The following is a 23,267-nucleotide window of genomic DNA, read 5'->3' as shown; positions in this document are numbered from 1 at the left end:
CATAATTTTGGACATTTAGATACAGCAGCTATTAAAATTGTCCCTATTTTATTCTGGAGGAACCTAATTAAAAACCTAAGAATATGGTTTTGTTTTTTGTTTTTTTAGCTGAGGATTGAACCCAGGGCCTTGCCCTTGCTAGGCAAGCACTCTACCACTGAGCTAAATCCCCAACCCCAAGAATATGGGTTTTATAGGCATATTGTCCATGTATAAGCCCTGGCTCCTTTGCTTCCCAAAGTTATAATCTGTGGCTGGCCTAGTTGCATAGGCTGGCCATCAAAGCCATTTCAGAAGCTGAGGCAAGAGGACCACAAGTTCAAGGCCCACCGTGGTCTACAGTAGAGTGAGTAGTTCAAGGCCAACCTTAGCTAAAATCCCTGGGCGAAAGTATTCTTCCTGTGTCAGTCGTTTAGTACTTAGGAACACAGGGTACTCAACTGCTCCTAGATATTTTGTTGTCATTTTTAGGAAGACTAAGTTATTGAGTTCCCTGGGAGAGTGCTGCCTGTGGCCTCAGTTCTTGTTACTATTATTACTTAGGACCAGGCAGGTGGTAGTGTGATAATTATGCTTAGACAATCCGATGTAGATATGCTTTATTCATTTATTTTTGAGACAGGGTCTCATTTAGCTCAAACTTGTCTCAAACTCACTGTGGAGCCAAGGCTGGCCTTGAATTCCTGGTCCTTCCTGCATGCTGGTATTCCAGGCATGTGCCACTATGCCTGGTGACAGTTAAATTTGGTAAGCCCATGCCCTTTCCACGTGTCACCTCTTACAGTATTGAGTTGATCCCCTACTACTGTGATGATGCCATTTTCTGTTAGCATTTTGGCAGGTAGTCTGGTTTTTTTTTGTTTGTTTTTGTTTTTGTTTTTTCTGAAAATGGCAGCAGAGACTGTTGCTATACTTAAGCTGAGACAGGAGACTTGTGAATTTGAGGCTAGTTTGGGTTACATAGGTTAATACTGTCTCAAACAACAATAAAAGTGAAAACCACCTCTGGATTCTGGTTTATAGGGTTAAAGTAAGACCCTAAGGAAGCCAGTCTTCAATAATAGACGAAGACAGCCTACATTAAATTGAACTACTGAATGAGTTATAGTATAAGTAATAACAACAAAAACAAAAACAACCTGATAGGTGGCCCAGCAGTCAGGAGGCTGAGGTAGGTAGATCTCTGTGAGCTAGTTCAAGGCTAGTCTGGTCTCTATGTTGAGTCCCTTTCTTAAACAAAACTCACAGGTGAGTTATGAGAATTGAATTGTCACCTCTTCTTGGATCTATCCCCTTCTATATATATAAGCTGGAGATCAAACCAGGGTCTCTCCACACACTCTATTACTGAGTTATATCCCAGTCCCAGATGTACTGTATAGGAACTGTGCTTGTATTTCTGAGCCTAAACTTGACTTTCCTGTGGTGGGAACTCATCTATTCATACATCCTGGTCATGTATTACCCCTTCAGGATGGAGTTCTACAATAAGGTTTATGCCTTTGGTGAGAAGAGTACGGGCTGGAGTACAGTCTGTGCACCTCACTTTCTGAGGGGTGTATATACAACCTGTGAAAGGGATGGTGAGTGCTCTGTACTGTTTATTTACTGCACAAGCTTTTGTATCAAGTCAGTTAATAAAAATGAAGGGATTTGGTAAAGCCCAATTCCCTGTATGAGAAAGGCACTAATTCTATACAGACACTACTTGGCTTCAGGTGAGAGGATCCAAGGGCTACCTGGACAGGCACACCGACCTTGTCCTTGTTGTGACAATTCCTATGACTCATCAGATTGTATAGAACCTGCTAATTGCTGGCTACTAATGCAAAGAAAAGTTTCCTTCACTACCTCTCGTCTGGACTAGCCTTTTCTCTTAATCTATTAAGACAAATCAGTTGTTTTTTACTTCTAGACAGGGTCTCCTGTGGCCCAGGTTGGCCTGAGCTCACTAGAACTAAAGATGACCTTGAACTCTGGATCCTCCTGCCTCCATTCTGGTGCTGGAATTATCAGGATGTGCCACTGCACTGGGCTTTGATGAGTCATCTTCTGGAAGACAGTCGTGCTTATTTTAGGACACTCAGAGAGACTCTTGCCCATGGGTAGAATCTGGCTAGAGCTGCCCCTGGTTCTCAGGCAAAGGTCATACACAGGATTCTGCTCCAGTCGTAAAAAGAGAACTTACTAAACCACCATTTGCCTCCTTCCACACCTCGGAAGCTCAAACTGTTTCTGTGGCTGTGTGGATTGTGGAAAAAAGGGCCTGTTTGTATGAGCCACTGAACAAAAGCCAGAGCTGGCGCCAAGCTGCAATTAGGCCCTTGTTCTGCCAACAGTTTGTGAGTGTGAGTAGGGAAATCACCTAAGTTGCCTCTTTTACTTCTGCTGTTAAAGATAGCAACAGTATTTATCTCAAAGGTTTATTGCATGGGCCAAATGAAATGAATTAAAACAGATGTGGTGCTGCACTCCTGCAGTCTCAACATTCATCAAAGAAGACTGAGGAGTTTGTTTCTCCTGATCCTCCTGCCTCTACCTCCTGACTGTTGAGATTGCAGGCTTGTGCCACTATGCCTGGATATGTTTGTCTGGTTTTGTAAAAAATTTAAGGTGTATGTGAGTGTATCACATGTGTGTATGGGGGGGTGTGGGGGTGTGTGGGGGATGCCTCCAAAGGCCAGAAAGAGTGTCAGATCCCATGGGGCTGGAGTTACAGGCTTTTATGGGCTTCCTAATATAAGAACCTGAACTCAGGTCCTCTTGAAGAGCAGCATGTACTCTTAACCTCTGAGCCATTTTTCCAGCCCATTCATCTGGTTTTTGAGACAGTATCTTACTCTACAGCAGGCCAAGAACTTACAGCAATCCTCCTGCTCATCCTCTAAAGTGCTGAGATTACAGGCAGAAGCGTCAGACCTGTCCTTGTCTGTTTTGTAAAACAGTTCTACAGGTTTTCTATTCTCCAGAGAGTTCTTATGACTAACCAAGTTAATGCGATGAGAACACCGCAATGAAGCACCAGGCGGGGGTTGGGGGCACTTGCTTTTGTTGCAGAGGACCGAGGATCAGCTCCCAGCGTCCGTATCAGGCAGCCCACAGCCATCTGTAACTCCAGTTCTAGGACAGCCATTGCCCTCTTCTGGCCTCCTCAGGTACCAGGCACTCAGGTGGTACACGTGTATATATGCAGGGAAACACTCATATGTATACAATTAAAAAAAATAGTTAAGTGTGGTGGCACCTGCTTGTAACCCAAACACTTTAGATAGAGGCAGGAAGACCAGGAATTCAAAGACAGCCTAGGCTTGGGTACATAGGGAGGGAGTTTGAGGACAGCTGGGGTTGTGTGAAACTCATCTCAAGCAAACAAAACAAATGAAAGAGAGAAAGGAAGGAAGAGAGAAAAAGAGAAAAGAAAGAAGAAAGGAAAAAGGAGAAAAAGAGAAAACATTATGAGGAGGGGAACTCAACTTGCATTGGGTCAAATATAAGAAAATACCATGTCGGCCAGGCGGTGGTGGCGCACGCCTGTAATCCCAGCACTCGGGAGGCAGAGGCAGGTGGATCTCTGTGAGTTCGAGGCCAGCCTGGGCTACAGAGCTAGTCCAGGACAGACTCCAAAGCTACAGAGAAACCCTGTCTTGAAAAACAAAACACAAAACAAAAATACCATGTAACAAATTTTTTAAGAGTAAAGATTTAGCTGGGTGGTGGTGGTGGTGGTGGTGGTGGTGGTGGTGGTGGAGGAGGAGGAGGAGGAGGAGGAGGAGGAGGAGGAGGAGGAGGAGGAGATGGTGGTGGTGGCAGCCGCAGCAGCACACACCTTTACACCTTTAATCCCAGCACCTGGGAGGCAGAGGCAGGCAGATCTTTGTGAGTTCGAGGCCAGCCTGGTCTACAGAGTGAGATCCAGGACAGGCACCAAAACTACACAGAGAAACATTGTCTCAAACAAACAAACAAAAAAGAGTGAAAATTTAGATACGGATGTAACTTCACATTTGCATAGATTTTGTTTTTTACATTTCTTTGTGTGTGTGTGTGTGTGTGTGTGTGTGTGTGTGTGTGTGTACAACTTCTGGAAGTTGGTTCTCTTCTTCTATGAAGTGAATTTTAGGGATTGAATTTAGGTCATCAAGCTAGGTAGCAAGTGCCTTTACCTGCTAAGTTCTCCCTGGTTCCACAATTTGAAAAAATAAAACAAACGGTGGTGGGAATCAGACTCAGGACCTTGATCATGCTAGGGAAATGCTCTATCATTAAACTGTACCCTTATCCTCCTCACAAACTTTCAATGAATAAACTGTATGTAAAAATATCTAATACCTTGAGCTTTTTTTCTTTTGAGACTCAAAATGAATAGGAGGGGAATAACCAGCATTAGAACACTGCCTTAGCATATATAAGGCCCTTGACTCAAGCTCCTGTGTGGCATAAGAAACCTATCTGAAAATAAAGATGAGGACTGGGTCGATAGCTCAGTGCGTAAAGTAGTTTCTGTTCAAGTGTGAGGCTTGAGTTCAAATCATTAGAACTCACATAAAAGCCTGGTTATGTTTGTCTGTGAACAGTGGTTTGCCTTTGTCATCCCAGAGCTCCTAGTGTGCAATAATAGATGGAGACAGCATCCCCAGAAGCTTGAGGGAGCTACTCTGGTACACACAGCGGCAAAGAGATCCTACCTTGAACAGGGTGGGAAATAAGGACCTGGATTGGCCTCTGACCTCCACATACCATGGCATGTGTACAGCTGCGTTCACACACGAGCGCCTCCTACACGCACACAGAGAGAGAGGGGGGGGGGAGAGAGGGGAGAGAGAGAGAGAGGGGAGAGGGGAGAGGAGAGAGGAGGAGAGAGGAGGAGAGAGGAGGAGAGAGGAGAGAGAGCTGCAGGGCTGGAGAAGTGGCTCAGTGGTTGGTAACACCGGTAACTCTCCAGAGGACCAGGCTTTGAGTCCCAGAACTCACATGGTGGTTCACAACTGTCTGTAACTGCAGTTCTACGGGAGCCAATGCCCTCTTCTGGCCTCCGAGGGTGCACAGGCATACATGCAGGCAAAAACATCTATACGCATAAAACAGTAAAGTAATAATAGAAAAATTTAAAAAATGACAGACTTGGAATGGTGGCATACAACTTAATCCCAACCCTGGGGTGGCAGAAGCAGGTAGATTTCTATAAGTTCAATGCTGGTCTGGGTTACCAGCCAGGGTTACCTAGTAGGAAGATTATATATATGTGTGTGTGTATTTATTTTTTCCTTTCTTGTTTTTTATTTTTTATTAAATTTTTATTTATTTTTACTTACCAACCGTGTGTGTGTGTGTGTGTGTATCAATATGATGAAAGTGACTTAATCTTATTCAGCTTGTCAAGAAAACCTTGGTTAATATCAGATTAAGGACTATATTATTCTTTGTCCTATATACTATTCATTCACTATATAGCTTATCTCATTTACTTTTATTTTTAAGTTAACAAACAAGGTAGTGGGTTTTATTATGAAATTTTTATATATGTGTGTGATTACACTCTGCTCTGATTTGCCCCTCCTCTTCATCACATTTCATTTATTTTCGGGATTGGGTCTTATGTAGCCCCCGCATAGCTGAGATTGTCCTTTGAACCTCAGGTCCTTCTGTCTCCCCTCTCAAGTGTTGGAACTGCAGGCATGTGCCCCATACCTGGCTCATTTTCATTTTTCAGAAGTTCTTCTTTGGTAGAAGTCTGAAGTGTCAGCATTTCTTAAGGAATTTGTTAACATATGTCAAAACCTTTAATGTTCTCCCTCTTAAATGAATAATTCCTTCTTTAGAAATATGGTTCAAGGAAACAATTGATTTGGAAAATTCTAGAAGTAAATATCCTGCAACAGGAGAAAAGGTAGATTAATTATAGGAAACATTATATTATATAGTAGTTTTGAAATCCCTGTAATGTTTCTTCATCTAATTTTGTTTTGTTTTGTTTTTGTTTTTTTGTTTTTTGAGACAGGGTTTCTCTGTGTAGCTTTGCGCCTTTCCTGGAACTCACTTTGGAGACCAGGCTAATGTTAACTTAAAAAAGTTCTCTCAGCCTTTATGAGTCAAAATGTATCTTGTTCTTTGATTGGTCAACAAACTCTTGTCCAGCACCTCCACAGCAAGAACAGACATAGAAACAAAGCATGAATAACACTGTCCTTGAAGTCCACAGGGAGTGTGTCCACATGGTTAGTGAAAGCCTCCAGAAGTGAGTAGAAGCAGGTTATCACGAGGGAGAAAGGTATCACAGGCTAAAGGCAAGGACATGGTGACTGAGCTGCCAAGATTGGCATGGCTGGAAAGAAAAGTAGGAGAATTTATCTTACTCTTACAGCAAGAGGGTAGAGTTTCATGAAGACCGTATCATGGAAAAACCCATATGTAAAAGATGATTCAAGATTTAGTATGAGCTGGGCGGTGGTGGCGCATGCCTTTAATCCCAGCACTTGGGAGGCAGAGGCAGGCGGATCTCTGTGAGTTCAAGGCCAGCCTGGTCTACAGAGTGAGATCCAGGACAGACTCCAACTACACGGAGAAACCCTGTCTTGGAAAATAAATAAACAAACAAACAAACAAATAAATAAATGAAAAAAAGAAAAGATTTAGCATGGAAGCCTTATTTGGAAGGGTACGATATGAGAGACATAATTGTTCATGTAGCTAGTTAAGAGGCAGGATTTCATTAGCTGAAAATGAAGAAGGGTTGCAAGCAGAAACCTAGGAGGCAGAGTGAGTAAGTTTTAGTGGCCAGTTAGACTTCCACAGTGAGGGAGACGTGGAAGGACAGAACCCTGCCTAGATTCTTGTCCCTGAGGACGAGACTGAGGGTGGTGCCATTCAACAGGATAGGCCGACCAAGTCGGTCACATAGCAGGTCCCAGGCAGGCCTTACCTCAAACACACACACCACACCCAAACTAAACCAAACAAAAATGTTTACTTTTTAGTATTAGAGCGAAAACCCACATAATGGAAGAGTGTATACAAAATCAATATATCTATCTTATCTATCACTATATTCCAGTCAAAGGCTTATTATCAGAGAACATAAAAGATTCTTACAAAACAAGGATAGATGCCTGGAAGAGAAAGGGATAAGAGACTCCAACAACAAAAGAATTAAATGATATCAGAAGATGCTCTACCTCACCAAGAGAGGGAATACAGATGTGTTCTCCGAAGGTTTAGAAAAGGGAGTATTTTGCCACCTACATTCCTCTCCTAGGCAGTGTTTACATGGTACAGTTTACCACGATTTGTTTCCAGATCAAATGCTTTTGCTGATCTCTATAACTCTATTCACCTAACAACTTCTCTGAGGGCCCTCACCATCCATCCCTCCTGCTTCTTCAACCTGGGAGTGTAAGCAAAGGCCAGTAGGCCCAGTGGCATACATACATCTTCTGTCCCCCTCCTCCCTTTCTCTCCCCTCCAGATAGGGTATGCCACCACCACCCAGCTAAACATATTCTCAATTAGTTCAGTTTGTTATTTTCATTTACGGTTAGTGTTTTTGTGATTTGTTTTAAGGAATTGATTGGGCTGGAGCTATAGCTCACTGGTCAGAATATGTGTTTAATGTGTGTGGGCCATGGATCCCACCCTCAGTACTCAACAAGTAAATTGTTGTTTACCTTAATGCTGTGAAGATATTCCTCTAGATGTTTTTTTTTCTTTTTCTCCTTTGGTACTGGGGATCCATTCCAGGGCCTTGCATGTATGAGGTAAACACTGCACCTCAATTCTGGATATGTTTCTAAACTTTAATACTTCCAAAATGAGTATATATTCATTGTACAAAACAATGGGCTTTATTGTCCATTTTAATACACATCTAGCATGTACTTGGACTATCTGTGCCCCTACTTATTACCCTCCCTTGTTCCTTCTCCCCTCTGGCCACTTTGTTTCCAGTTGGTCCCCTTCACATTGGTGTCATATTTTTGTTGTTGTTTAATTTTTTTTTTTTTTTTCAGACAGGGTCTCATGTAGCCCAAGCTGTCCAGGAACTTAATATGTAGCTAAGGATGACCTTGAACATATGATACTCTTGCTTCCACCTCCCAGGTATTGGGGATTAGAGGCTTATGACTGTGACTATGGTAGATACCTAGTCCTTCTAAATGAAGTATAGTTTATACTAGAATCTTGGCTGCTTTAGATAATAAAAAGATATCCTTTATCAATAAATCCATCTTTTCATTCATTCATCTCTTATATATTGAGCTAGGAATGGTGGTGCATACCTGTCCTTAATACTCAGAAGGCAGCTGTGTTCACCAATACATTGCCAGCACTGTTGCTAGAAGTTGAGGCAGGAGTATTACTTGAGCCCATAAGTTTGAGACTAACCTGAACAACATAGTGAGACATCTTAAAAGAAAGAAAGAAAACCAGGTAGTGGTGGTGCATGCCTTTAATCCCAGCACTTGGGAGGCAGTGGCAGGGGGATCTTTGTGAGTTGAAGCCCAGCCTGGTCTACAAAGCGAGTTCCAGGATAGCCAGGGCTGTTACACAGAGAAACCCTGTCTCGAAAAACAAAAAACAAAACAACAACAACAAAAAAGAAAGAAAAAGCATTCATATGGAAAACCTACACACTGTCTATGTTTATAAGCAGTATCATAGAAGTGCTAATAATGAAAGAGGAAATTAGCCCAAAAAGGTACACATGAGTTGGGTGTGGGGCTCTTGCCTGGGAGGCAGAGCCTAGAGGACTTAAGTTTAAGGCCAGCCTGGGCTACAGAGATCCTGTCTCAAAAAAAAAAATGTATTTGGCTATTTTGGTTAAACACAAAATGAGGTGCTAGGAAGGTGGTTCTGCCTGTGCTCCTGGAGTTTAGGGTACAGAGATGGAGTCTTGGACCAAGCAGGCTAATTGGACTAGCAGAATCAGACATCTTAGGTTCAAGTGTAAGCCATAGATTCTGCCTCAATAAAAGTGGAGAACAACAGCAAAAACCAACTGGGCTGGAGAGATGGCTCAGTGGTTAAGAGCACTGGCTGTTCTTCCAGAGGACACAGGTTCAGTTCCCAGCAACCACATGGCAGCTCATAACTGTCTGTAAACTCCAAGATCTGACACCGTCACCTAGTTATACAGGCAGGCAAAACACCAATGCACATAAAATAAAAAATTAATTTAAAAAAAAAAACCCAACCAAACCAAACACAGTGTCGTCACCCTCTGACTTTTACATGTGTGTTTTCACATGCAGACATGAATAACACACACACACACACACACACACACACAAACAAATAACCAAATACTTCAATAGAGAGCTTTTGTCCTAGTTGAGGGCCCTCCTATGTTTGTCTGATTTGTATCCTTTGGTATTTTTGTTGGAGCTATTTTTCTCCGTGTAACAGTCTTGGCTCCTGGCTGGCCTCGAACTCACAAAGATCTGCCAGTGCTGGGATTAAAGGCGTGCACCACCACCACCCAGCCCTCCAGTTATTTTGGGGTGGGAGGGAACCTAACAATTTAAGTAGAAATTAGATACGGAGGTGTATACCTGCAATCCTAACACTTCTGAGGCTGAGACAGGAGGATTCACACTATCTCCAGCCTTGGAAATCTTGCTACCTAGCCCCCTACCTCCCCACCCACTCAAAAGGATTTTTATCCATTTTGTTTTGTTTTGTTTATTATTCAGGTGTATGTTTGAAATGGTTTACTTGAATATTTATTAATCCTACTGACTCTAAGTATAGATCTACTGGTAATTCATAGGCTAGAAAAAGATCAACTTTGGTTTTGACCTTGGTAGATTATGAGTACTACTCATACTTGCCGGACACTTACTGTACTTTGAAGTGAGTAACTAAGATGGGCAGTGATGGTGCACGCCTTTAATCCCAGCACTGGGAGGTGGGGGGGGAGGCAGAGCCTGAATTCGAGGCCAGCCAGGAGCCAAGACTGTTACACAGAGAAAAATAGCTCGAGGCCAGCCTGGTTTACAGAGTGAGTTCCAGAACAGGCACTAAAACTACACAGAGAAACCCTGTCCTGAAAAAAAAAAAAAAAAACCCCAAAAAAATAACTGGACGCAGCTTAAGGATATAGTCTAGTTGAAAGAGTGCTTGCATAGCATGCATGAAGCCCTGAGCTCATCCCAGCACTGCACAAACCAGATGTGGTGACACACTCCTGTAATCCCAGCACTGCATAAACCAGATGTGATGGTACACCTCTGTGATCCCAGTACTGCATAAACTAGATGTGGTCTCAAACAAAACAAAATTCACCAAAACAAAAACAAACAAAAAATAAAAGGAAGAACAGAAGGAAAAATAACTAGAAACAAAGACTACTAAAAAATGCAAATTGGTTCTTTCTGATAAACTTTCCTTCTGACTTGTAAAAAGGGGAAACAGAAAGTTAAGACAGTTGTAAATGATGCTTAACATTTTCAGTTCTAAGTTCAATCAGTGCAGTCATCAACTGACATTTATTCTGAACCCCATGGGTGAATGGTGTGGAACCAGATCCCACAGGAAACACTATCTTCTGCCTATGTGAGCAAACTTAGCTCTTGAATTATTGCTTTCAGGAGCTATACATAATGACAGTTGATGTTAATAGGTTGTGAGATTCAGCCTGAATCATTATGTTAAAATAGGGACAATCATATACTAAGTTTAATAATAATAAATAAAAGGCTGGGTGGGGGAGCACCTGCAATCCCATCATGTGGGAGGTAGAGACAGAAGGGTCAGAAGTTCAAGAGCATCTTCAGCTACATAGCAATTTCAAGGGCAGCCTGGCTAAATAACCTCCTGTTTCAAAAACAACCAATATGTCCCTCTACAATTTCCCCCAAGTAGAAACTACATGTATTTTTTTTTTTTATCTTGAACGAAGAAGTCATTGTCCAATGCAGTTATACTCTTAAGGTTTTAAGTTATTTACTAATAAAATCTTATCAAATATTATTTTTCAGTGAAAGAGTTGAATTTTATTTGATCACTATATCAGTAATGCAAGGTAGACTTTCATTTTATCAGGCAAAAACAAGATGAGTTGACTCAGAAACATACAGGTAGAATTTTTTTTGCATGGGTGTATGTATGTGTGTTGGGGGGCAGGGTTGTGCATGTGTGAATAAGTACAAGTGGAAGCCAGAGGTCAAACTCAGGTGTTCTTCCTGAGGAACAGTCTGCTATTTTTTTTTCCTGTGGGTGGAGATGGGTGGGGACATGATGCAGTGGTCCTCCGGTGAGGCTAAAATGGAAAGAAGGGGAGGCCAAGAGCCTATGGTACTTAGTTGCCTCAGGCAGTCTCCCAGTCAAGTACTAACCAATGCCTGCTTAGACCGGAGGAGATCTGTTGAGGTTCTGGCGAGACAGCTGTAGACTTTTTGCTTTTTGATTCTTCGTAGGTTTCACATCATATATCCTGATCCTATCCGTCTCCCAGTCCCTTCCTATCTGCCCACCACCCTTACAACCTCCCTATTTTTTTTTTTTTTTTTTTTTGAGACTGAGAGGCCCAGAGACCCACCTGTTCCCCCTCTCACCTCCTCCCACCCTCACCTTTGGGTTTATAAGGGTGTGATACTGCCATGCTTAGATTTTGGTTTTGTTTTGTTTTGTTTTTAATGGATTCTTATATTCTCCGGTTCTTATACTGATTGAGTAAGGACTTCATCATCTAAGCTACCTCCCCAGCCCATTTTTGGTTTGTGTGTAGCCCAGGCTGTTCCAGAACTCATGGCCATTCTGTTACCTCAGCCTTACTGGTGCTGGGATTATGAAGTGGGCTTTGCTCATCCCGGAAAGATTCAAATACAAAGAAATCCTGAATGGGTGTGGTGGCACAAGCCTCTAATTCCAGCACCAGAGAAGCAAAGACAGGAGGATTGGTGCAGTTTTAAAGCCTGCTTGATCTCCATAGCCAATTCCAAGTCATCCAGTGGGGACATAGGGGGCTCCTGTCTTGGTCAGTTCTGGTAGATAAAATGTCAAACATTCTCGATGAAGACCTATTTTTACCTCCAAGGTCAGTAGCACATTTAGTATTAAAGTACTTTTAAAATTCGATATTAAAAGTGTTTTCTTTAAGCAGATATAGTAGTACATATCTATATGTGGGGGATGAGGCCAGAGGATCTAGGTTAGCCTGGGCTATGTAGGGAAACCTTGTCTCCTGCGTCTCAAAACAGAACAAAGCAACTGGGGGTTGGGGGCTCTAAGTGTTTATCATTCTCCAGCAGTTCTCCGTCTATTTTTTCTTCCACACCCTAATCTCTTTCTTTCTAGTAGGGTTCCTGTTGCTGGCTACCCAGCCATTACCATCATAATACCATTTAAGGTAGCTCGGCCGGATCTGTTTATTCACAGTCCTACAATCGACTTTCTCTTTTAGCCTTGCTTCCTAAATCAAGTTGACAGTTTATTTTTCCGTCTTTTATTTCAACAACTCCTGATTTAGATTGGTTAGGAGGCTATAATATAATCCGGGTACAACCTCTCCCCTTTGGAATCTGTATTTACGAGGCTTCCTCCTTTCTCGGTTGAACGTGCTGAAGCCGGGCAGAGTACCTTGTGAAGGACTTCAGCCCCCACAGTCCTCTGTGTGCGCATGCCCACTCTTCTTACAGTTGTCAAAGTGCTTTCCAGAGCGGTCACATAATCACCCCGAAAGAAGAAATAAATACTGTACATTTTTCAGTTTTATCGATCCTTAAAAACTGGACACTTAAAGGTAACTGCTGCTATGAATTTATTACCTGAAGTTGGGTTATTGCATGTAAAAGCCGATCTATTGTGTGTGGTGGGGGAGGGGAACAGGCATCTATTTCTCAGACTTTGCTATATGTATATGCAAAACCCCCTCCAAAGCAAAGTATACAGGCAGTTATTTAAGGATACTGCATATTGACTTTGTAAATTTTATCTTAATTGCTGACTTAGCTTTTGTTTAAAATATCTTATGTATTAAAAGGTGGGTCTTGACCTTGACAGTGAATTTATACATTAAGTGAAATTTGTATTATTTTTAAAGAGCATTGAGAAAAGAAAGGAGTGTTTTGTTATAACATTTAGAGTTTAATGAGGTAGTATTACTATTAATTAAAGCCATTATAAAATATTCTGAGTCTAGGTTACTTTTTGGCTGGGTTGGGGGGGTAAAGTACAGCATTTTTTCCCATCAAGAGCATGCAGTTTAAGCTAAAGGCAGTAACAAAAAGTGTTGAATACAAACAATAAGAAAAGCTGGGTGATGCTAAAATTATAGTCCAATACATATTTCAGCCATGATGATATAGATATTGTAAAGAAAATTCTAGCTCACCAAAACACTCAAATTCCAGAAGTATAATGGTCTCCTGCAGCACTGTAAGAAGGAAGTATGAAAATGTCTCTGTGACCATCCTCTTTGGTAGTGATGGAACTTTGTGCTGTCTGAACCCAAGGTTCACTCTCTCGGTGCACTATTCATAATACTAATCAAAGCCATTGTTTTAGATAGAGGGAACCGAGGAACATCAAAGCAATCTAAAGCAAGCTACACTGACAGTAGCAGGCAATCCCTGGAGCATGTTATATTATCCTGGGCTGGGTTTTTTTCTAGGGGAGGGGACTAGGCAGGGAAGAGGGATAAAAAGGCAAGTACGGTGTTTGAGAAGTGACATATTTCCCTAAGCCCACTGTACTCTTTGTATAGGAAACGTTGAAATGAAAGATGGTATCTCTTAATGATAGTTTTAATAAAACAGAATAGTTCATCCAACTTCTTGTCTGATAGCCTTTGTGTAATAGTTAAGAGAGATACCTTCATTTTAAGAGTTATCTGGAATAGTCCAGTGGCAGAGCTGTTGTGTGTATCTGAATGCCCTTTTACAAATGTCCCCAAGAATGATGCTTTTCCAGTGTATGAATTAATTAACTGTATTAAATATATTAATAACTTTGTTGCAATTATACTGAATCATCTAAAAATAATTATATATTTGGTCATAGCTCCTTTAACATTTCAAAATATTTGTTTTCAAGGTCTCAGCCCTGTAATATTCAGATATTTAAGGCAATTAACATATTCTGACACAAGCTAATTCAGTGATAACCACACACATGGAAATCTTTTGGTTTTGAGTGATTACTGTTTTCATCCTTGAGTAAGAAAACAGGTTGTATGACAGAGGTGAATACAGCTCTTGTATGTGAAGTGGAAAATACCATACACTCCTTATATGGCTAAATGAAGCAGTAAGGGAAATGCACTATAATTACAATGGATGAGAATTTGGGACTTTGTACTCCTCTATTTTTAACAGTTGCTAGCATATGGTAATTCAGGGTCGTCAAAGCGTAGTCTTCCACTGTTAATACTAGCGATAAAAGAATGGATTCTAAATTTGCCAGTCTTGTGACCGAGGAAGCAGCAGGAGGATTCAAAAATGAAAATCTGGCAACCCCAGAATTATCTTGACTGTCTACTTAAATCTCAGATACATTTTTAAAGTCCCGCCCCCACTCCATCTCACAGACTCCCTCCCTTCTCCTCTCTCCCCACCTCCCTCCCTCTGACCTCAAATCCAACCAGAAGCATTCTGCACTCTGCAGAGAATTTCTCAGGCTCCCGTTGAGACCTGAAACGCCAAGGAGCCAGGAAATCTCTTGGGCGGTGAATTGGAGACGAGAAAATTGGAGAATAATCAGAAAAACCACAATCCTTAGAGTAATAAGAAGCAAACACGTCTAAACGTTTCAGTAGGTTTCTTTTATTTCTTTTTTCCTCTTCTTTCTTTTTTCTTTTTGAGTCATTTTTCATTTATATTAGGCTGGACTCGAACTGGCTAAGTAGTCAAGGCTGACCTTGGAATTTTTGATCCTCTTGCTTCTACCTCCAGAGTACTAGGATTACAGGCATGCGCCACCACGCCCGGCGATTTTCCTCTTTTTTAAAAAACTGGGTTTTCTTTTATATTAAAACGTCTCCTAACAAAATGGAGTAGCTACCGCTACTGAGAGGCCAGAGAATGATTGTGCAGCTGAGTTCTTCCAACAAATGCCTAAGATTTCCTCTCGTGGTTCGCTGAAGCCAAATGAAACAATTATCCGCAGCAAGAAGGCAGTTTGCTAATCAAGAGGGCTGTCTTTTTCTTGTTGCTTTTTCTTTTCTCTCTCTCTCTCTCTCTCTCTCTCTCTCTTTTTTTTAAGTGCTCCAGCTGGGGAAGGGGAAAAGAGAGGGTCGTGTATCTCGTCTTTTTAACCTTGCTGAAGGACGCAGCACTATTTATTGACGTATGCAAATAGCTGGGGGAGGGTGGTGCTTGGGAAAAAAACAGGAACCAGAATCAGTTTCTCATCGCAGGATGAACGCTCGGAGTTCCGGTGAAGGGGAAAGAGACGTGGCGAAATTGCTGTCTTTCTGTCTTATAAGCACATCTCTCACTAGTACAGAAAAGGGACAGAGACGTCAGAAAGGGTGAAGACGCTCTCAGAGTGTTTTTAGAGATCTTGTTCGAGCCCTCCTACCTCCCCTCCCCTCCAGCCCGACCTGCTCTTCTAAATGCGAGCTTATGGATTTGCATTGCAATTGGCTAGTGGCGGTGGCACTGGATTTTCGCAAGTAAAACACCCGCCCGCTTCAGTGAGGGCATTCATGATCACACTGACAATAACGCATCTCTCTTTCTTCCCGTTTCAGCTGCGCAAACCATGCAGGATGATTTACTGATGGACAAAAGCAAAACCCAGCCCCAGTCTCAGCAGCAGCAGCAGCGGCAGCAGCAGCAGCAGCAACAGCTCCAGCCCGAGCCCGGCGCAGCCGAAGCCCCGTCCACGCCCCTCTCCTCAGAGACCCCCAAGCCCGAAGACAGTAGCGCAGTGCCGGCCCTCAGCCCCGCCTCGGCCCCGCCAGCCCCCAACGGCCCCGACAAGATGCAGATGGAGTCGCCGCTCCTGCCGGGCTTGAGTTTCCATCAGCCCCCTCAGCAGCCGCCGCCGCCGCCGCCGCAGGAGCCCGCGGCGCCCGGAGCGTCGCTGTCGCCGTCCTTTGGCAGCACCTGGTCCACCGGCACGACGAACGCGGTAGAGGACAGCTTCTTCCAGGGGATCACCCCGGTCAACGGGACCATGCTCTTCCAAAACTTCCCGCACCACGTCAACCCGGTCTTCGGAGGCACCTTCTCCCCGCAGATCGGCCTGGCGCAGACCCAGCACCACCAGCAGCCGCCGCCGCCCGCGCCGCAGCCGCCGCAGCCCGCGCAGCCCCCGCAGGCGCAGCCCTCGCAGCAACGCCGCTCGCCCGCCAGCCCCAGCCAGGCGCCCTATGCGCAGAGGAGCGCCGCCGCCTACGGCCACCAACCCATCATGACCAGCAAGCCGTCCTCATCCTCTGCCGCTGCGGCCGCCGCGGCCGCGGCCGCCGCCTCCTCGGCCTCGTCCAGCTGGAACACGCACCAAAGCGTGAACGCCGCCTGGAGTGCCCCGTCCAACCCGTGGGGTGGCCTACAGGCTGGCCGGGACCCTCGCCGCGCTGTCGGCGTGGGCGTGGGCGTGGGTGTGGGGGTACCCTCCCCGCTTAACCCCATCTCGCCGCTCAAAAAGCCCTTCTCCAGCAATGTGATCGCGCCACCCAAGTTCCCTCGTGCGGCCCCGCTCACCTCCAAATCCTGGATGGAGGATAACGCTTTCCGGACCGATAATGGTAACAATCTGTTGCCTTTTCAGGTAATACCCCCGTGCTCTTGCACACGCCTTCCTCCCGCCGGTGTCCCCCCATCTTCCCGTTTTTAGTTTTGTTTTTAACCGCTCCACCCGCTGTTATTTAGAAGGGATGGCAAATTACAGCTCCCTTCAAATCTTCGGTTCATTGGGACTATTCCACCCAATGTGGGTGGGGGTGGGGTATGAGGTTGGGGGAACATTGTGACTGCTTGCTAGTAGAAAAGGGCCTTTTTTTCTTCCAGTTCATTTCCTCCTTCACTGTGCTTGTGCTTCTTATTTTGGTCTTCTTTGACAAATGAAGCCTCAATTGTACAGCCAGGTGCGGGAGTAGTCCCAGGAGGAGTAGGCCGAGATGCCTATCATTTTAAGTAGCTACACATTTTCAGGTTACGCAATCCTAGGCTCAAGGTGCCTGAAAGCCATCCACGCCCAAACCACCCTGGCTTTACTCTTAAAGCGGTTAACAGCCTTGGAGTGGTGCTATTTCAAATAGTCGCATATGCTCAACTAAACTAATGTGAACACATGTGTTTGTGTCTCACTCAGGCGCTGGAATCACTAATAATCAGCATATTGCCCTTGCCAGGAACACTGAGTGTGAGATTCCAATCAGCACCCTGAGCTATAAGGACTGGAGCAGAAGAGTGGAAATTCTAGGGACTATTCCAGGTCACTTGAAAGAAGGACTTAGGGTTTTCCAGGAGACAGACAATAGGACGCGACCTTCAGAGCCATATTGCAATGGAGTCTATGTGCTAGATAGCACTGAAATATTTAAAGCTGCAGTGCCCTTCACCAGTTGGGTTATTTAAGAAGACAATGCAGATCAATTACACCATTTGAAACTGGGCAAAGCGAAAGTCTTGCAACTTTAATGAAAAATGAGTCTTGTGCCTTGGTATTAAATGCCAATGAAAAATCCAGGAAGTGCTCTGGACAGAAATATTGAATGGAGAACGTGCCCTGTTTCTGTTGCTTTCTCATATAGGCTGTAACCACAGCAGTAGGAAGGGTCAGAAAGGGGTGCTGAGAGTGTGCCTTCAGGAGCCTTTGCAGTCTGACAGGCCTACCAGGCACTTGTGAACTGATCTGTCCATAAGCTTTTAGGCTGTTGTGAGAGAAAATCTGGGCGTGGTGGTGAGAGCTTGTAGTTCAGCACCAAGGCTGGGCTATAGGATTGGGAGTTCCAGCTCAGCCTGGGTTACGTATATGTTCTTGTCTCAAAAAAAGGAAAGGAAAGGAATCCTTTGACCCCTGATGACAGCTGATAGACTGGCAATTTAACCAAGGTAGAATCTGGTACAGCTGGAGCCTTCTTCAGTTTGTACTCTTTACCTTTCAGATGTTTGGGGTGGGGCCTGTCATGTCCCAAGGAAATGGGATTATTGAGAACATCTCTCAAGGCTATAGCAAGAACTTTGTTCTCGACACTTCAAGGAGGTCTACGGAACCTTTAGGTTGTGTTTAGGAGTTTTGTTGTCTGGGTCAGGGGCTTTCCTGGGTGGTGCCCAGGCTGGTGCCCAGGCCTTGCTCATGCTGAGCACATTCCCTGTGGAGCTACACTCTTAGTCCTGAGGAGAGGCTTCAGTGTGCAAGGCTCTCATGTGATTTCAAAAGGGTCTTCAAGAAGATTAATATCAATTTAATATTAAGGTACAATTTTAGTCTTCTCAACAGGGTCTTACATAGCTTCTGCTTGTCTCAGAATATGCTGTTTGGTGAGGATGACCTTGAACTCCTGATCCTCCTTGCCTCCACCTTCCAGGTGCTAGGGTTACCATACTCATATCTTATTTCTTTCCATTTTAACAAACGGAGATGCTTTGCAATGGCATTAGTTCTGTAGGTTGAGAGCAGCGAGCAGGACAGGAAATGCTGTAGTTGGCACTTGGAGAGGCCCTCTGCCTTGACAATTCCTCATTTTATTCTGAGGCTTTCTATCCAAACCCACTCAGAGAAAATAATCTAGATTCCTCTTTAATGTGTAAAATAATTGTGTGTGGTGTGTGTGTGTAAGTGTACGAGAACTAGTGCACTTGAGCTTGCATGCCTGGTTTATGTTTGGAGGTCAGAGAAAAACCTTGTGGAGTCCGTTCTCTTATTCATCTTTATGTGGATTCTGGGATCAAACTGATTGACAGGTTTTCAGTCTCCCTTAAATTCTTATCTTGAATTCTCAGGAGTTTATTTCATCTGAATACAAACTTATTTTTTTTTTTCCATATTTATTTTGAGGCCTGAGGTCTTTCTACATTGCCCAGAGTGTTGTTGAACTCCTGACTCAAGTGGTCTTCTTACCTTTGCCTCCCAGGCAAGTGAGACTACAGTTATGTGGCATTGTATCTGGCTATAGAATATGACCACTCTTTACTAATTAGCACCTTAAAAGGGGATTAGGTCTTACATTGGTGAATATCTTTGGTCTCAGCACTCTGAGGATCTGTGAGTTCCAGGCCAGCCTGGTCTATAGATTGAGTTCCAGGCCAGCCAAGGACACAGAGAAACCATGTCTTGAAAAACAAACAAACAAACAAAAGTCTTGGGGAGGGTGATTGGAAAGAAATATAATCCAAAATTTCACCAATGATGGAGGGGCCAGAGATATGGATGTTGGCTAAGTGCTTGAGGACTTGAATTTTGCTCTGAAGCATCTGCATAAAAACCGCGTGTTCTGGCCCATGCTGGAGAGACAGGAGGGTCTCTTAAGGCTTGCTGGTCAATGAACTCCAGGTTCAGGGAGAGGGTCTGTCTCAGAAACTAGTGAGAGCCACAGAAGAAGACACCAGTCCCTGATCTTGAGTAGTAGTGTGAAGATTGCCAGCACTTTCAACACACCATTATAGGGCTAGTAAGAGCAACACACCTTTGTTTTTTTTTTCTTTCTTTCTTTTTTTTTTGTAATAGATGGTAGCACTATTGAATGGGCCAAAATGATTGAGTCATTTGGTTAAAATTAAACATGTTTTTGCCTCAAGAAAAATTATATATACTCTGTATCTCAGTTTTACTTCTTATTAAAATGGTCCTTTAAGATTTTTTTTAAAGATCTATTTTAATTTTTATTTATATGTATGTGTCTGTGTGAGTATATGTCATGTACCTGCAGGTGCCTGCCTAGACTAGAAGAGGGCATCGGATTCCCTAAAGCTAGAATTATGTTCAGTAACTTTCAGATGTGGGTGCTGGAAAGAGTAGTAATTGCTCTTACCTGCTGCACTTCTCCAGCTGGACCTTTAAGGTTTTGAAGTAACATTGCATCGAGAGTAGTTGGACTGAATGGTGCACACCTGTATGCAGTCAAGAGGCTGAGTCAGGATGATGCCTTGGCCAACATTGTGAAAAACCTGTTTGTGGTTTGGGTTGGTTTTGAGACAGGTTCTCTCTACACTGATATCCCTGGCTGTCCTGGAATGCACTGTGTAGACTAGGCTGGCCTTGAACTCATAGAGGTCTGCCTGCTTCTGACTCCTGCTGCCCAGTGCTGGGATTAAAGGTGTGCACCACCATGCCTGGTAAAAACTAATTATTTTTTGGTGTTTTCAAGACAGGGCTTCTCTGTGTAACTCTGGCTGTCTGGAACTTGCTTTGTAGGCCATGCTGGCTTCAAACTCAGAGATCCCCCTCTCCTGCCTCTGTCTCCTAAAGGCTGAGATTTAAAGGCATTCCCCACCCACAGCCTGGCAAAATCCTGTTCCTTAAAAAATGTTTTAGATCCAGGATGCCTGTGATTTTAGCACCCAGAAGGCTGAGGCAGAAGGCTTACTATGAGTTTGAGGCCATCCTGGGCTACAGAGTGAAATCCTCCCTCAAAAGCAACAGAAGAGCAGTAGAACTGGAACCGAACAATAGCTTGGCTGTGCTTTACTTGTAGATTTGCCAGACTTGGTTTGTGTTAATAACTGTGCCAAGTATGCTTTTTGTTTTGTTTTAAAATTTTTATTTTGCTGGTTGGTGGTGCTGGTGCTGGTGCACGCCTTTAATCCCAGCACTCGGGAGGCTGAGACAGGCGGATCTCTGTGAGTTCGAGGCCACCCTAGGCTACAGAGTAAGTTCCAGGAAAGGCACAAAGCTATAGAGAGAAACCCTGTCTCGAAAAAACAAAACAAAAACCAAAAAATTTATTTTATGTGTATTCATGTTTAGCCTGCGTGTATGTCTGTATACTACCTCCATGCCCTGGAGTCTAGAAGAGAAGCTAGAACCCCTAGGACTGAAGTAACAGATGGTTGTGAGTCATCATGTGGGTGATGGGAATTGAGCCCAAGTCCTTTGGAAGAGCAACCAGTGCTCTTAACCACTGAGCCACTTCTCCAGCTCCATGTCAAATATGTTTAAAAATTCAAAGTATCTTGTTTCTTAATGGGCAGAATTTCATTTTTGTGCATTTATTTAAATCATTTTTTTAGGACTGGATATATTTGGTTTCTTTAAATTGAGGTTTTCTTTGTGTTTTGTTTTATGAGACAGGGTTTCATTGTGTAGCCCTGGCTAGCTTGGAACTCACAAAGATCACCCGTTCTCTATGCCTTTCAAGTGCCAGAATTAAAGGTGTGCCTAATTTTTGTTTTGTTGTTGTTTGGAGATAGTCACACCTTTAGCCAGGGTTGGTATGGATGGTACTGCTATTTTCCTGCTTCCTCTTCCTGAGGGCTTAGATTACAGGAATGCATCACCATACCTGACCTAAATTGAGAAGTTTAGTTCATGGAATACCTATTTTTTTTTAAATTTTAATTGTGTGTGTGTGTGTGTGTGTGTGTGTGTGTGTGTACACAGTAGTACACTTGGTGTCCACAGGAGCCAGAAGATGGCACAGTGGTGGTGCACGCCTTTAATCCCAGCACTCGGGAGGCAGAGCCAGGCAGATCTCTGGCAGCTTGAGGCCAGCCTGGTCTATAGAGCGAGATCCAGGACAGGCTGCAAAACTACACAGAGAAACCCTGTCTCGAAAACCAAACAAAAACAACAACAACAACAAGTGAGCCACAAGCGTGGCTCTTTAATATCTGTTCTTTTTAAACAGGCCCCTTGTGCTAAAAGAGACTTTCAACAGTGTTTCTTCTAATGTGTCTGTTTGACCTTGTACATTTCTGAATGTGGTCTCTCATATAGTACAGGCTGGCCTCAAGCTTAGCTAAGGCTGCCCAAGACTTGTGTCTCAGCCTCCTGAGTGCCCAGCTTCCAGCACATCTGACTTAAAAAAAGAAAAGAAGAGAAAAGCAAAAAAGCTCATGTTGTTTGCAGTGTCGCTTCCCTTGCTTCCATCCTTTCCCACATCACACCTTGTGTGGTGTGTTTGTAAAGGCAGTCACGGCTTTCAGTGTGGCTTTCGAAACCACACAGGCTTTCTTAGTCCAATAAACTCGATTGGTTTTCCTGCCTCGAGGTGGCTGCTGCTTTAGGGATTACTTGTATCTAAAAGCTGTTTCATTTCTGTAAATACGCGAGCTTCTGAGAGCTGAGTGACATCACTCAGGCCGTAGAACCCTAGCCAGTCTCTCTGGGTCTCTCTGCATGTCTGGGCTTCCTGTAGTGCTAGTGCTGTTAGAGTTCACTGAACTTGGATTCTCTTTGGACTCCAAAGGGATTTTGTGATAGAACTATTTAGTGAGGCTTCAATGTGTGTGTGTGTGTGTGTGTGTGTGTGTGTGTGTGTGTATACTTGTATATATACAGTTACGTTCACCCTTATGTATATATGGTTTTGGAGGCCAGAGGTCAGTTTCTGGTGTCTTTGTTTGCTAGTTCTTTTATATTTTGAGACAGGGTCTTATTGAACATGACACTTGCTATTTCTGCTAGACTGGCTGGCCAGTGAATCAAGTTTAGTCTAATCTCAAATTTAAGACTCTCCTGCTTCACCTTGTGTTATAGGCAGATGCAACCAGTCTTGGCTTTATTGAGGTTCTCTATTGGGTTGGCAAATCTTATCAGCAGAGTTTAAGAATAGTGGGACCTTCCAGAGAGGGAACTACACATGTGCCACTCTGTATTATGAGACAGGAGAGCCTATGGACATGAAAGGGCTAGAAAAGAGGTATTCTGTCTGTGGTAAATTTAGATTTAAGCAACTTTTTGTTTGTTTGTTGTTGTTGTTGTTGTTTTCAAGACAGGGTTTCTCTGTGTTGTTTTGGTTCCTGACCTGGATCTCACTCTGTAGCCCAGGCTGGCCTTAAACTCACATCTCAGAGTTCCGCCTGGCTCTGCCTCCTGAGTGCTGGGATTAAAGGCATGCGCCACCACTGCCCAGCTTAGTAACATTCTTGTCCAAGGAAGTTTAGAAGGGACCTTTGGAAGCTCTTAATCTCTGATCACTCTGTAGGAAATCAGATTTCTAGTATGTGATTTGCCCAAATTCAGGTGGGTTCTTTATGTCAATAGTAGGGTTTGGACTCAACCCTGCTTCACAATTTGGAAGAAATTCTGTGAATATCTCATCTATAAAGTAGGAATGATAATAATTTACGTTGAGTTGGGTTACAGTAATTGTTACTATAATGATGACCAGAATCTCTAATATGGCCAATGATTTCATTTAGTGCCATCCATTGAATAGCTCC

At 43.5% G+C, this 23,267-nt stretch overlaps 1 protein-coding gene and 1 long non-coding RNA gene across 13 annotated transcripts in view; one reads left to right on the top strand and one right to left on the bottom strand.

Moving 5' to 3' along the window:
- Cpeb3 (cytoplasmic polyadenylation element binding protein 3) overlaps positions 1–23,267 on the top strand; it is a 193,835-nt gene that overhangs the window by 18,685 nt on the left and 151,883 nt on the right. For 4 of the 12 annotated variants that reach the window (XM_036167931.1, XM_036167914.1, XM_036167905.1 and 1 more), the window contains exons 1-2: positions 14,576–14,745; positions 15,686–16,710. In XM_036167931.1, the coding sequence (XP_036023824.1) occupies positions 15,697–16,710 (1,014 nt within the window). In that variant the 5' untranslated portion in view covers positions 14,576–14,745; positions 15,686–15,696. Of the gene's footprint in view, positions 1–12,625; positions 12,737–14,575; positions 14,746–15,332; positions 15,464–15,685; positions 16,711–23,267 lie in introns of those variants that run through there. The other 8 variants (XM_036167847.1, XM_036167923.1, XM_036167866.1 and 5 more) reach the window with 4 other exon arrangements.
- Positions 15,165–17,021, bottom strand: LOC118569757. The gene is made up of 2 exons (XR_004943089.1): positions 16,644–17,021; positions 15,165–15,429 (listed from the first exon to the last, which is right to left on the bottom strand). It is a non-coding gene; the product is annotated as an uncharacterized LOC118569757 (long non-coding RNA).

The sequence above is a fragment of the Onychomys torridus genome, chromosome 1, assembly GCF_903995425.1.
Source record: "Onychomys torridus chromosome 1, mOncTor1.1, whole genome shotgun sequence".
In the NCBI taxonomy this organism is placed as follows: Eukaryota; Metazoa; Chordata; class Mammalia; order Rodentia; family Cricetidae; genus Onychomys; species Onychomys torridus.
Note: the sequence above shows the minus strand (reverse complement) of the source record. Positions and strands in the feature narration are given on the sequence as shown.